Source organism: Periophthalmus magnuspinnatus, chromosome 20 (assembly GCF_009829125.3).
Source record: "Periophthalmus magnuspinnatus isolate fPerMag1 chromosome 20, fPerMag1.2.pri, whole genome shotgun sequence".
Taxonomy (NCBI): Eukaryota; Metazoa; Chordata; class Actinopteri; order Gobiiformes; family Gobiidae; genus Periophthalmus; species Periophthalmus magnuspinnatus.
In genome coordinates, this window is record NC_047145.1 from 14,901,212 (window position 1) to 14,915,973 (window position 14,762).

Consider the following 14,762-nt stretch of genomic DNA (forward strand, 5'->3'; position numbering starts at 1 on the left):
GGCTGGTTTGAACTTCAAAGTGAAATCTAATAGTCATCAGATGGTGTCATGCAATCAGGTTTTTTAATAGGTTACGCAACTGAATGGTTTAAAGCAAAATAGCTATTAGAAATTTGCATACACGCATTTTTATTGGCAAAAAAGTAAATAAAAAATAGATGCTTTAAATCAATTTACGTTTTACCAAAATTAAATGTTGTCATAAATTTGATTTTAAGATTACTGAAGCTTTCGTCTTATTTTACAATGTTATCAATCCAAACGTTGCCATATCTGCATTGCAATTTCCATCATTTCTGCATGTTTGTTCATTATGTACAACTGACCTCCATTGTTGCTTTTGCAGCGTCATCTTCTTTTAACACACCAATTAACACACTCGTCCATCTCCCCAAAGGTCATCTAGGGATTTGGATGGCAGGATTATAGGACGAATGCGTTTTCAGAGGGAGTGAGCGAGGGATGAGAGAGCAATGAATGGGAATGGATGACGAGGGGATTTTGCTATAATGTCATTACGGGCAGGGGAGACAAAGGCTGCTGGTGTGTGGACAGACAGCATATGGATGGGCCCTTTGATTGACAGGGCTTTAATATTGTGCTGAAGTGCAGAGTGGACTGTAGCAGGTGTTTTGGATGAAAATGGGACGAGGAGAAGCCATCAAAACACATCTGCTGTCCAGGAAGGTGAAAGCATGTGGTTTGGGTAATAGACAGGGCAGACAGAGCAGAAATATGGTAAACTGGAAAGTATTTCTTACACAGTAGTTTTGTGGACATAGAATATATTATTTTGTGTTTGTTGAGAACCAGAACAATTCCAGCTTTGTTTTTGAAAATGATAGCTGTTTTAAGTTTAGTGGACTTTGGCACTGTTGGAAGCAAGGCAACTAGAAACATAGTAGTAGAACTGAAAGGCCATTGCACCCAGTTAAGTTGGCCAGTTGACATTTATGGAATACAGTTTTCTTTAAAAAAAAAACGTAAAAACATTTACAAAGATAGATATGAATTTTAACTTCATGAATATAAACAAGGCACACTTTTGTTCTGTGCCCTTATACATAAAAAAAAAAAAATCCTCCAAAGTTGCCTATAAACCTGACATTTTTAAAAGCCCCAAGCTCATCATTGACAATACGAAACCTTTGGGACTTTATTTTTATTTATTGACCATCCTATTTTGTGTGTATTTGTATTTAAAGTTTAAACATTCCAGTAAAAATAAATTGAGTAATAAGGACATGGGAGGTGAAATAGAGATTTTTGGGCAAACAAATATGTTTCTTTTACTCCTCCTCAAATGTAATTTAGTAAGAATGTTGCATTAACTTGATACTTGCAACCATCACAATTTGGTCCTGTCCCGTTTTGTGGAGCTGTTTATTACCTCTGGCTTTTGGATAACACACGACTTCTAACCGTGCAGTAAAAAATGGCTGTACTCTTTCGAGCCTTATTTCAAACATTCATCAGCATTGGCAGCGACTTAAAGGGTTAACGAGGCCCTTAGCAGTCTCCTTGTATATGTGTGTTTGCCATCCAAATACAGGCAGGTAATTACAGTGAGCCCTATACTTTCTCTCCCCAGGGCCCGGCTGACCAAATTAGCATCTTAAGTGGAAAGCTGTGCTCGCATCAGTAAAAGTTTGCGTTTAAAACCACACAGACCTCACTCCCTTCACTAAAATGTTTACATTCTTGGTCGTCTGGGTTTGAGAATATAGGCACGGCAAACACGTTTTTCTGGTTAGCGCAAGCACTGACTCAAAACATGGACAACACATGGCATTAGCAATATTTGTCAGTGAGTTTTGCCAGTGGATAGTAAAAGTGAAAAAATATTGATGTATGTAGTATGATTAATTAAAGGTACACTATGTAACTTTTCTTGGGTATGCCACCTGCTTGTTTATTGCTGGAAGGTTCCACAGAATGCCATTTAACTTGAATTTCTCTTCATGCACGTACAACCGAGCTAAGTTATAGGTCAGATCTGTGGAGAGGTGACTCACTGTATGAATGCAGGTGGCTAACAGCTTCAGTAACAGACTGATTCACCCTCGCTGTGTGAAGGAGAGGTTTCGCACGTCTTTCCTTCCTGCTGCTGTCAGACTGTACAATGAACACTGTCAACACTGAACATGTGTCATTCATCCATACCTATGTGCAATACTTAAGTCACTTTACGAAGATGTTATATTAGAGTCTATTTTAATTTATTTTTAAGTATATTTTTTTAATTATTTTAAACTATTTATCTATTATCTTGTTTTATTGCATGTACCATTTTCCTTCTGTTCTTTAACTGTGCAGTGCAATACTGGAATTTCCCCACTGTGGGACTAATAAAGGCATGTCTTATCTTATCTTAACCCTTGACCCGAAAATTTACACCGTGCATCTTTAATGTGTCAAAAAAAACCAAAAAAAAAAACACGCCAGAACCTATACTGTCATCACCAATATTCACATGGATAGGCTGTAGATGGATAAAGAGTCTTGCCCATGGGCATAAGGACACTGCTTAGCTAGAATTGAACCACTAACATATGCCTTTGAGGGTGAATGTTCTTACGAGTCTCCTCAAGTTGTATTGCTGTATTATGAAACCTATATTGTAACCTTTTTCTTATACTCCCCACATTTCTGCATCATGTAAGCCGCCTTGATTGCAGAGATGTGGGGCTTTTAAGGTAAAACTAGCCCATGTAAAGTCATGATTATGCTGATTACATAAAAGGTACAGTAGGCTTCAATCAGCCTTCTTTGTGTGGGCAAGGAGCAGGTGTGGTAGCAGCTTTCAAAAAGGGCTGTGTTTCTCTACTTGGAGCCTCTGTGAGTGACCCAACAGGGCTCTGATGGTAGCGTTATTATTCTTAACAATCGTAATTTGGTTTAATCGGCCCATCTCGGCTCGGTACGTCGGGCTGCCTGTCAGAAGCAAAGACAGAGACACGTAAGGCGTCTCTGATGTAACAGTGATTTTTGCGCTGTCAAATCAGGCAGCAGACTCCTTTGGATGGAAAGAACTGTTTAATATTCAAAGTTATATAAACCAGAAATGTACCTCTGTTATATATGTGTTGCTATGGCGCTATAGAGTGTAAAAGAAAAGCCTTAAGAAAACACATACTGGTTAGAGTTAACTATGATATTCTAAAGTAAATGTCAATATAATACATATTTTGCAAGGTCCAGTCATTTTTGTGGTTGATAGTTTACCTGTTTGTCTCCATAAAGATGTTATTGCTTCGCCTGGAATGCCCCGCACCTTGACATTAAACTTAGATTTATTCAATTAAAGTTTTTTTTGTTGTCACCTTGGGTAGAGGTTACTGATTAATGCCCCAGCAGCCCATGCTGTGGAACATTGTAGACAAAGCAACAACATGGAGACAAACAAGACAAAAGTTACATACATTCATCTTTAACTTGTCAGTATTTTCATGTTTACTACCATTGTGTGAAATGATCATAACTTCATCATGTTGTCAGAAAGTTCAGATGCTCTTGCTTGTTCTGTTATATAGTGTAGCAATTATAAGCTGTAGTTGACACACCAAACAATAAAGTTGCGTAATAAAATTGAAATACTGTAGAGTGTAAATACAAACTATATAAAGGAGGATGCAAAGGACAACACTTTTGGAAATCAAATCCTATGTATTAAGTTTAAATTACATTTGCACTCCATGTCTACCCCAAACACACAGCTGAGCCTGTTCCTAAAGACGCTGCTGTTGTTGGAGGACTGACTGCTTTCTGGATGTCCTGAGCTGAAGCTAAGATTTGCTGGAACAATAGTGTGACTCACCCATGCACGCAACCAGTCTCTCTTTATACGCAGTGCCTTTCAAAACAAAACAAACCAGCACAAACACTTCTTTTCACTATTACTTTTTCTCAGATTTTATTTATTTTTTTAAGATTTAGAACCTTATTATTAAAAAAAAAAGGAGTGATGTTATTCTTATTTCCCTGACCCTTCAAAAGTAGCTCTCTCTGGTGCATAGGTTGTCATAATTTTGCATATAAGCGAGTGGCAGTCTCTAGGCAGCACATCTATCATAGCTGTCACGGTAAAAGGTGTACAAAAGCAGACAGATTCTGAGTGGCAGGTTGTCTTGTTGGACTGAAGTGAGAGAAATGCCTGGGGAAGAACACTCTATTGAAGTGTAGGTGTGACTCTGCAGCCGGTCTGTGCTACAGCCTGCGGTTTCAGACCTGCAGCCCAAACAAGGAAGTGGTTGGTTAAAGACAGGAAGTAGGGGAGCAAGCCATTATAAAACAAAATTCAGTGTTTAACCGCCAATGGATGAATGAATAAGAGGAAGTTATAAAGAGCTGACCTAATTCTGCGGCGACCTTTTGGGTAACACCATATTGTCACATGTGAAATAGTGAAAGTGTTAAAAGTTAATGAGGCTTTTTATAACAAGTGCTTAAAGCTCCTGTTGGCGTTTTAACTGCGACTATATCATTTCACTCACACATCTATCCAAGAAAAAAAGTTAGCATTCTATTGTAATGTTTATGTTTTACTTTACGTATTTCAATTTGTGTACTTCAATCAAATATTATGACAATTTAAAAATGAATGTGAGCTTGTAAGTTGTAAATTGCAAAAGTGAACAAACATAAGTCTTTTTACCTAATGTTCAGTCACCTGCTTTATTCAGAAAACGAAATAGTTCTATGGAGAAGGTACATACAAGTTTTTACTACACAATAAACAAGGAACAATTACAATTTCAATTCTCCTCCAAAACATATTATATAGAGAGAGAGTCAGTAATAGAACCAATAAAATCAAACATCATAAGGAACAACTTAATTTGCCATTTTGTAAACCAGTTCTTTAGAAGCCATTGATGGAAAACCCTTTATTTTTCATGCTGTCTCTGTTCACACTTGTCTTGTTTGAACATGTTAACAAAGCTTTGGGCCTATTTACTCTCCTTTTAAGCCCTGCCCCCTTACTTTGTTATTGTCACTATAGTATTGTCTTAGTAGTCTACTCTTGTCACACCAGCGTCAGTGAGTGATTGAAGAAGTCCATTTGATTAACACACTGCGCCTTATGTTGTGCGTCCGGACCCCCTTACCTACTCATAAATCATTCACTCGGGGCTCGGTTTTCCCGGTGTAGCCAATGGTTTCAGGTGACATGCCAACTCCAGGTGACCTACAAGGACGACTACTATCAAGTACAGTTTATTCGTGTAGTTTTAATCCTTTGATACTGCAACCTAAGTGTATTTCAATGTGGAATTACGCTTACCTCTGCGTTTGGGGATGCTGTGTCAGGCATCGAGGTGATCTTCTTCCCTGAGTCTATCACATGGTTGAGATGCTATGGGATCAAAAAATAGTGTTGCATTTAATTTGCGGTTTAGAAATTGGTGAATTAATTCAATAAAAAATAGAAAGGTTCATGTCGGTTAAACCATATGGAAGAAATGAACAGTTGTTTATCATTGTCCATTACACTTGTATAACATATTTAATACCCATGGGTTTCTCATAGGACCATTGTCATAGCAATTAACAATTTGAAACAAAATATGTCTTTTGGAAGCTAAAATCTATCAGTAAGTAGTATTTTATAAGTAGGACTAGAGGTGTAATGACTTAGCTTAGTAATGCTTTATCTTAATATCACAACAGGGGTCCCTTCATGGTGCTTCACACAGAGTTTTGATTTTAACATAGATGTAAACAGTATTGTGTAAAATCCGCAAATAATTCACTCTCTTTGGCCTCCCATCCTCCCTACCTAATCCCAATCCTAATGCACACATGTTAACCACCTGCCATCCTTGCACCTTTCCTCTCTCCATATGTTTGTGCTGCTGTTGACCTGTTGCTGCGGTTACTCTGTTTAGTGCGATGTCCACACAGCCCCCCTGCTGGCCATCCTCAGACATGTTTCTTTTCTCCTCTCTTCTTTCCCTCTTCAGTGTTTGCAGCACATGCTCACAGCTCTCCACTCCGAGCTTGACATTCAGAGCTACCTGATGAGAATCCAAGTGCCTCGCAAAGTTTGTTGTTGTTTATATATTGTATCTTATCTGCATCGTGTAACTTTGATTACAAGAGTGTGGTTGTTTTTTAACTAACATTTGCTCCTGTTTGACCTAATTCTATGTTCATGTGTACCTGCCACTTATAGACAGATAGATAGAGAGATCGATCAAGCAAACCAGCACCAGTGTTTAAAATTAAGAAAAATTTACAAATGACCACACATTGAAGGCACACATTACACAATTATTTATTTATTTAATCACTTATATCATAACAAAATTACTTTGGAAATTAATATATTGCAATATTCATGTTCCAAGTGTAGCATGTTTGGTCATGTTAAAAAAAAGATGACATCGGCTCACATTTCTCTTTTAATCATTGTGTTTCCACTTTTACTTCAATACACACAGTAATAACTTAACAATAACTTAACCGTGACCGTTTTGGTGTTCTGTATATAACCCTGTAGGCCTGTACTTGTATCAGTCTCCATTTAAGGCACTGCACTTGTTCAAAGGAGCCGTTTCATAATAGACTTAGTGTTGGCTGACCCTGACTGGTTGTCCCACTTTGTCCCCCTGGTTCGGATCACCTTACACCAGAGCCATAGGAGTCCACTGGGGTGTAGCCATTGTTCCAGAGCAGCTACAGAGCCCATGGAGTGGATCTGATTTCCGGACGTGGGCCTTATCCTGAACTTGTGATGACACAGTTCGCGGTCCCTAATCAGCGCTTTAAACTGTTTGTGTTGAACCTGCTTTGTAAGTTCGGCTTTCATCTTTTGTAGTTTGTTATTGGAAGGTTTGGACATGAACTCTCACATAACTTTGAGGCATGCAGGCCAGAATAGCAACAGGGTCTTTTGAATGCATTTTGGAGAGCGCATGAGAGCAGAGTGGGTTGTTGCAGTGCTAAATGCAAGCTACATGTATTGTGTTGTTTTCTGAAGCATGAATAACTGTGTCATGGCATTTTCTGAGGCTTTAAATATAGTTGTTGTCAGTTTGATGGATTAATCTTGCAGTGAGTGACAAATTTATTGAAGTTGAGTTTTGTCACTTTTTGAGTACTGCGTTAGTAACTGTGGGGAAATACATTCATGCATATAATTGTACAAAATGACAATATATGTATAATGCCCTTCTTCATATACACATAAGAGCTACAGAATATGATATTTCATGATTGCAAAATAAGTTATTTTTGTTCAGAATGGATCTGATTGATAACACTAACTTTTGCATACCAAAAAAGACTATAACTCATATTAGCATACCTAGCACTTTGTGATGGTCCCTTTGGTCTGACTTGTCCTTGTTTCTGTCCCCTCCAGAGCAGAAGCCCGAAGCACGGCCCCAGCCCTCAGCCTGGAGCAGGGGATCAGGTGGACCACATCTCCCTGGCCTCACTAGACTCACTGGAGGCCATGTCCGAGGGAGACACGCCCAGCACCTTCACCCGGGGCAGTCGGGTTAGAGCAAGCCTGCCCGTTGTGCGCTCCACCAACCAGACCAAGGACCGCTCACTAGGTATGCACAGATACAGATAAATACATGAGGCACTGTTTTAAAAACATTTACCTGCCAACCCCCAAAAGCAGAAAGCACAATGTAGAGAATTGTTATGGCAATGTCTAATGCGGTGCTAGACAGCTGAATAAAAGTAGAACATATTCTTTACACATATTATTGGTGTTGATACTAAAATAACTAACCAAAAATGTGCAGTCTGTCAGATCAATCCAGGCTTATCAATATAATGATAAAGCTTCTTTGAGAAGTGGTGAAATGCCTTCACTTCAAAACCTAGTCCAAGCAACTATTTTGAAAAATAACTCAAATAAAACCAGATATATACATGGTTGCCTTAAAGGTGTACTAGACCTTTTCTGGCAAAACAATAACATCTCCATGGACACAAGCAGGCCTCCACCAGTGCTAATATTTTTTATAATAAAATAAAAACCCATCCACTAGTGGCTGTAAGACAGCTTCATTACCCATAGCCAGGAAAGACATCCAGCACAAAACTTAAACACAAAATTTAGATATAATACATATGATTTGCTTTATCACCTGCTTAAAACAATCTCTGTTTTATAAATATAATTTTAAGTATTATATTTTACAGTTTTTCCCTGGCAGAGCAAACCTCCTTTTCTTCATCCTCCAGTTTTCTACTCGAGCTCACAGCCAACACGTTTAATGAGAGCTCTTTGCCTCTGCAGAGAGTTTACAGAATGCAAGCCCATTATGCCATCACTTATAGACTGTATTAGGAGTGGCTTTATCGACGCATGTGCACAAAATCCTTACGTCCACTTTGACTGTGACAATTTTGCCAGTTGAACACAACGTCAAAATTATGCAGTTTTCTCCTGGAAGGATTTCAAATATGTGGTATGTCACTTGATAATAACCAAGGCTTAGATAAAAAGTCTTGCTGAGTGGCATGTCTTTTGACCTGAATGAAAAGAATAAAACTACAGGGAGCCATTCTCCACTTCTAGACACGGTAGACAAAACTACAAAAACCTCACAACAAATTCATTGAAAATAGATTATCTAGCAGAATAATGAATCGGTAAAATATGTAATTAAATTATAATGCTGTATATTGCTAGAATAAGGACTTTATTCACTTAAACCACATGAAGTGACTGGTGTTGGCTGTTGAATATTGGTTCTCATGGGAAGTTGGATTTTGTTGATACAGTGGTAAAAAATATATTATAGAAAATAGGATACAAATTTATTATAGAAAATTATTTACTTACTTTGTGGTATTCCAAAACAGAATTTTACAAAAAATACTGTACACTCAGGCTTTTCAGTTCTCTCACAACCTGAGTACAATTGCCATGCCAGCGGGGGGCCATAGTGGGATGGAGGGGAGGATCAAAAAGGGGGCCACCAGTTAGCCATACTCCGCCCACTGCCACACAAACACTCGCACTGGAAAACATTACCTCTGTAAATCCTAACTCAAACGTGGAGCTTGAATTGAAACAAAAGATCACTGGCTATGTAAGTAGTACTATGATTACCTATACTGCATGGAAAATATAAAAACGTATTAATCTACTTTGAATACTTTTTTATGTATATACTTCAGTGTTTTGGTGATTGCTGATGAATCAGACTTTTAACTTGTAGAGAGATCAGACCTGCCCGCCGCGCAGACAGTCTGCTATTTTCTTGCCATTTGGTCCGGAAACCCATTGACCATTTGCTTCCAATTCACTGTGAAACCAAGCTCTCAGGAATGTAACAGGACTCCTCGTTAAAACCCGGGCATTTCACTTTTTTCGTTATTGTTGAATGGAAGCGAAGGTGAAGAATTCTAATCCAGCCGAATGCGTGCTCCGTCAATGGCACGCTTTGTCATGGTACTCATTTGCTCTGGAGTTGTTAACATCTGGCTGGAGAAACTAGCAGACTGTTAACATAACTGCTCTCGAGGGGGGGATAAAGTTAGCTTAAAAAATGGGCACTTTGTTAAGTTGCCTAGACAGAGCACAACGCTAGCAGTTTTGATTTCCTGGATTTTCTCTCCCTCTTCTCGTCTTGGGGAGCATGTAGGATCTTGTAGGTTATTTCAAAAACATCTGTTAACTTTTTTACTGTCCTTTTATGGCACAACACTACAGCCATTTCTCTTAAACCTGCTATTTTCGGCTCACTTTGCTAAGGTAGCATTGTTGTGATTTATGACTGGCAGAAGTAATGCTTTAATGTGGAAAGTTTCTATAAAAATCTCCAACAAATCAATGAAACCACTATTGTTTCATTGTGTTTTAAACAGCAGATAAAATCACTGCTGTGCAGAACGGACATGCTTTTTCTTCTCATTGTTTATACAAGTGCACAGTGGGTGTGTCTATAAATATTATGGGAGAGAGACACATCTGTATTGCCAAATCGCAGCACAAAGCCACACCCATAGTTCAGAGGTTCAGGCCATAGTGCATTTGATGCCTGACTTTTACTGTTCCACCCCAGGCCCATGGCCTACACCAGTCCAACAACAACTTTGTACTACTCCAGATAGTTGTTAACTAGTTGGAACTCCTAGTTGTAAAAGTGTGTGCTCTATGCTTGTAAATGTTTTTTTTCAGTGTTGTGCTATTTTGGTTTGCTTTGAGTGTGAAGCTAAATGAACCACACCCTCCACAGTAATCATGCACCAAAACTGGATCAGAGATCAAATGTGTTTTTCTGACTCAGATGTTACTTGAATTATTTGATATACAGTGACACTTGCAATAATATACGGTGTATCTGTATAAGGAAATCAGTTAAATTCAAATGTCTTTGAAACAGAGCAGGAGTGGATGAAAAAAAAAAACTACAACAACTACAGTACAGTGTCCAACACACTGAGCAATTGTCTGTGCAAAGTTGTGGAAAAAGCTGCATAGCATTGTATGAACTTATGTCTGTTAGTCAGGTGCCAACAATCATATGGGCAGGGGCCAGATCTGAGCCAATACAGTTGATTTTATATTAAAACTATGGTAACATAACATATATTCAGGAAAAAATAATGGAAAAACAATGTCATTGCAATGTGTGGCAATTGTACAATTGCAATTAGATTTTCTGTTTATTTTTTAGAATTAGGATTCAGTTGACTTTTAAACAGGTCTGGGAACATTAACAAGATTCAACAATTTCATGCATTTCAGAACATGTTTTTAGATGTCTAAACCACCAGATTCCTTTTTTTTTTTTTTTTTTTTTTTTTTACATAAAGAGACAGGATGTTTTGTAGTTTGGAGAAGATATTATGTTACCTAAATAATTGCAGCTTTAACAATTCGTTGTCAGTTTGTCAGTTATTTTGATTCAGTTACGATAAAGCGTACAGCCCTATCAGGAACTTTCATAACATATCTCAAACCTGTCTAAATATGTATTATTTCATTGCTAGTATATTGTATCTTTTGAGTCTCAAAGTTCATTATTCCAAAAAGCTCAAGCCTAGTTTTGCTCTATTCTCATCCATCTCCAGTCTTGCGGGTCCATTTATTGTCACTACTTGTCACCATTGTCACTATTCTATCTTTTGTGTTTTGTCGGTATAGGTGTGCTCTACCTGCAGTACGGTGACGAGACCAAGCAGATCCGCATGCCCAACGAGGTGACCAGCATAGACACAGTGCGTGCTCTGTTTGTCAGTGCCTTCCCTCAGCAGCTCACCATGAAAATGCTGGAGTCACCCAGTATGGCCGTCTATGTGAAAGACGATATGAGGAACGTCTACTACGAGCTCTCAGACGTCAGGTAAGACTGAAGCTTTTTATACCTATTTCTTTGGTGGGAAATTACTTTAATGTTGTGAATTATGGGTGGGTGTCATAGACTTTCCCAATAGAGGCTGGTATTTTTACAGTTGGAAATATGCAAAAATTACCCTGTAAATGTTTTGGTTGAGGTTCAAGTATTGCATGAAAATAAATGTGCTGTTTAAATAATCCCCCAAAGTGTGGAAATATCACTGTATATCATTTTATTGTACTTTAATTGTAAGTTAATTTAATAATTTTAAGGTAATTTTTTTGTAGCTTTTGGACAATTATAGACAATATACTCAATATTCTAAATTTGCATGGGACAAAAATGTCAATGTTTTATTTTGTTCTGAATACAACAATAGTTAGTAGCAGTAACTGTAACATTTTAAACATTAGTGTACATATGTTATATTATGGGCTTTGCAAATTAAGCCTACTTTCTGCATTTCTATATATATATATATGTTGATGCACTACCTCTGTCTTTGTTAAATTGTTTTTCAGTGTCCCTGATATAAAACATTCTGCTATTTGTATTTTTTTAAGCAGAGTGAACATTAGGAGCAGATATGTATATGCATGTATCATTAAAATGCCTTTGGTAAAACTGCTTTTGGAAACTTTTCAGCAACTCATTTCCACATTGTCAGCTGTTTGGCTCCACCCTGCTTATATACTGTAGGTTTACTATGAAATGATTTACATGCTGCTTAAAAACGTATTCTTTGCTCCCCTTGTACTTTAAACCCCCAGATTAGAATCCACCATGTCTTATCGATAAAGTATAGGGCAGACAGGCAATAGACTAAACAAACTTATTATTGCAAGAGAAAAAATACACTATAAGACTTTGCCCTTTTCTCCGGTTCCCATTCAGTGTGTACTTTATGACTAACCCTTTATCAGGGCTGTAAAACATTGTCTTGTGATTCTTTAGGGCTGGCACCACATATACCACAGCCAGTCACTCAACACTATGATAAGCAAGAGGATCGGGCATTTTTGATACTTACATTTGATTTGGACTCAAAATGTCGTATAATAGGCCTATGTCTGCGTATGTGCCTTTTGAAGTGGTGTGGGAGAGGACGAGACAGGATCGCCCGCGGTCCGATGGCGACGCTTGGGCTGCTTTCTTACCCCCGGTTACTTCTCCTGCTTACAGAAATATCACGGACCACTCCTGTTTGAAAGTCTACCACAAGGATCCAGCTCAGGCGTTCAACCACGGAGCAAGGCCGGCCAACGGGGATGCCAGGGTACGTGAATTTGTAAGATAGATTGTTTGGTAACACTTTATAATAGCTATACCTTTTATATAAAGCATGTGCAACGACTTAATTCATAATGAACAAATAGTTTATTAAGAATGATGTATACTTAGTAAATACAAATATAAATAAGGGGTTATGGTTAGATGCTACAGTTAGGGTATTGATTAAGGCTAATTCAGGTCTAGTTATTATAAAGTGGTGCCATGTGTTTACATTTTTTCACATCAAATATCTTAACTAAACTAAACTATAACTAAATTATATCTATGCTGTGACTGATATTAAGGCCAAAACAGGGCTAAGTATGCCTGTACAAAACGAGACAGAACCAGGATAAAACCAGGACAAAAAGGTCTAAAACCTTTTCCAGGACTAAAAGGAACTGAACCATAACTGCGCAAAGACTAAATTAGGACTAAATTAGGTCTAAATCGGTTCTAAACCAGGTCTAAACCAGGTCTAAACCAAAACCAATCAAGATAGGAATGTAGCAGTCTAAAAATGGGAATAATTCAGATTTATTGATTGACTGCAATTATCACCAAAATATGTTCATGTACCATCAGTTATTCTCAAACCCAATTTTAGAACCACTCATGTAGATCTCACCTCTGCCTTGTTTGCAGTTAAGGGAAAGAATGTCCCCCTGCTTCCTTTTAATCTGCCATTGGGGGGGTCCCATATTGTTCAGGCACTCATGCTTGACTGAAGCTTGCTTAAGTCATTCAACAATTCAACGCCACTATACTCTTTTTCCGGCACTAATCTCTCACTCTAGCCCTGATTTGTGCGCTGTTTGCTTCCTTGCTAACAAAAGCTGCTCAAAAAATCTTTTCCCCAAATTTTTCCTTCTTTAGAATCTACCCCTGTAATCCGTCTGACCCTGCTATCTCATACAGACAGTATTAGAGCACTATGGTCATATATCAGCAATAAAACCCTAGTTTCATGATGCAAGTTCATTGTTTTACCTGGGAATTTTTTTAATATTGTGTCAAAATATATGGCCTTACTATTGAGGCATCATGCATGTATCGTTGTTACTGTTTAACCAGGATGCACTTGGCACTAGATGGGAAGTATTTGTGGAGCCTAAAGATAGCTTTATGGAGCCATGGGATCTACTCTAAATAGGCCTTGTTTTGAAACTTGACCAGAAAACAAATACATACAAATACCTCACTACTTTTTCTCATTGTAATCAACTACAACAGTCAAATACTATGACTAAGAAGTTTACAAGTGAGCATATGTTTTAAGATGCTATACTATTTAAATCATACATATATTTATTACTGTACTTTGCCGTATATAGTAAAGACAGCACCATTGACACTAGATTTGAAACTCCTTGGTCAGTGCCAGTAAATGAAATACATTGTAAGCCAAAGTTTGATTTCTGATTGCGCACATGTAGCCTGTAACTTTATATTGGCTCTATAAAACTCTATTCATTGTGCCAAATATGACAAAGAGACAAATTGAACAAAATAGTTTTCTGATTTATGATTGGTGCAACATGTCATAGCAACTCCCCTTGCTCCTGTTGTCAAAGTTGCTGCAGAAGTCAATCAGTAGACAAGATTGCATTCTCCCATAAAGAGGTGTGGGTCCGCGATGTGTAACTCAAGCAGTGATTGGCTGTCGAGTGTATTTTTAATTCTTGGAGCCTCTTGCCTTAAGGGGTGGGTTGAGTAGTAAAAGGTTTCAAACAAAGCTACTAAGCACTTAATTGTTTAATGTTGTAAATATACTTGTTTTGTCTTGGCAACAAATTATGAAATAGAAAAACGGGTATGCAAACATCTGTAAGAAGTTCTGCACCTGTTAAACAATTTTGTAGGGTATTCCTCACAAATATTTGGTCTGTTCTGTGCTACAGTAATGCCTCGGATCACATTCAAAACAGCTAGGTTTGATATGCATGCAGAATCAGGCCTATGAAGCCTAAATATAACATCTTACCTTGTAATTGATTTAAACTAGACAGTGAAATGTCTGTACTTTTGTGGTTAAAAAGATTATTCTGAAGAATGCATATAATGCAAAAAGCCTCACCTTTATAGTTTTGTTAAGGTTAGTAGCAGGTGTCAAGTGTAATGTTATGTACACTAAGCTGAAAAACATAATTATATACACAGAGTCCTCGTTGACAGTGA

At 37.8% G+C, this 14,762-nt stretch overlaps 1 protein-coding gene across 20 annotated transcripts in view; it reads left to right on the forward strand.

Annotated features, from left to right (window-relative positions):
* The window catches only part of si:ch211-285f17.1 (sickle tail protein), a 114,537-nt gene that overhangs the window by 82,905 nt on the left and 16,870 nt on the right, over positions 1-14,762 (forward strand). For 9 of the 20 annotated variants that reach the window (XM_055229917.1, XM_055229919.1, XM_055229913.1 and 6 more), the window contains exons 3-6: positions 5,964-6,044; positions 7,367-7,562; positions 11,120-11,318; positions 12,495-12,588. In XM_055229917.1, coding sequence (XP_055085892.1) covers positions 5,964-6,044; positions 7,367-7,562; positions 11,120-11,318; positions 12,495-12,588 — 570 coding nt within the window. Of the gene's footprint in view, positions 1-5,963; positions 6,045-6,707; positions 6,795-7,366; positions 7,563-8,988; positions 9,060-11,119; positions 11,319-12,494; positions 12,589-14,762 lie in introns of those variants that run through there. The other 11 variants (XM_055229920.1, XM_055229929.1, XM_033985965.2 and 8 more) reach the window with 3 other exon arrangements.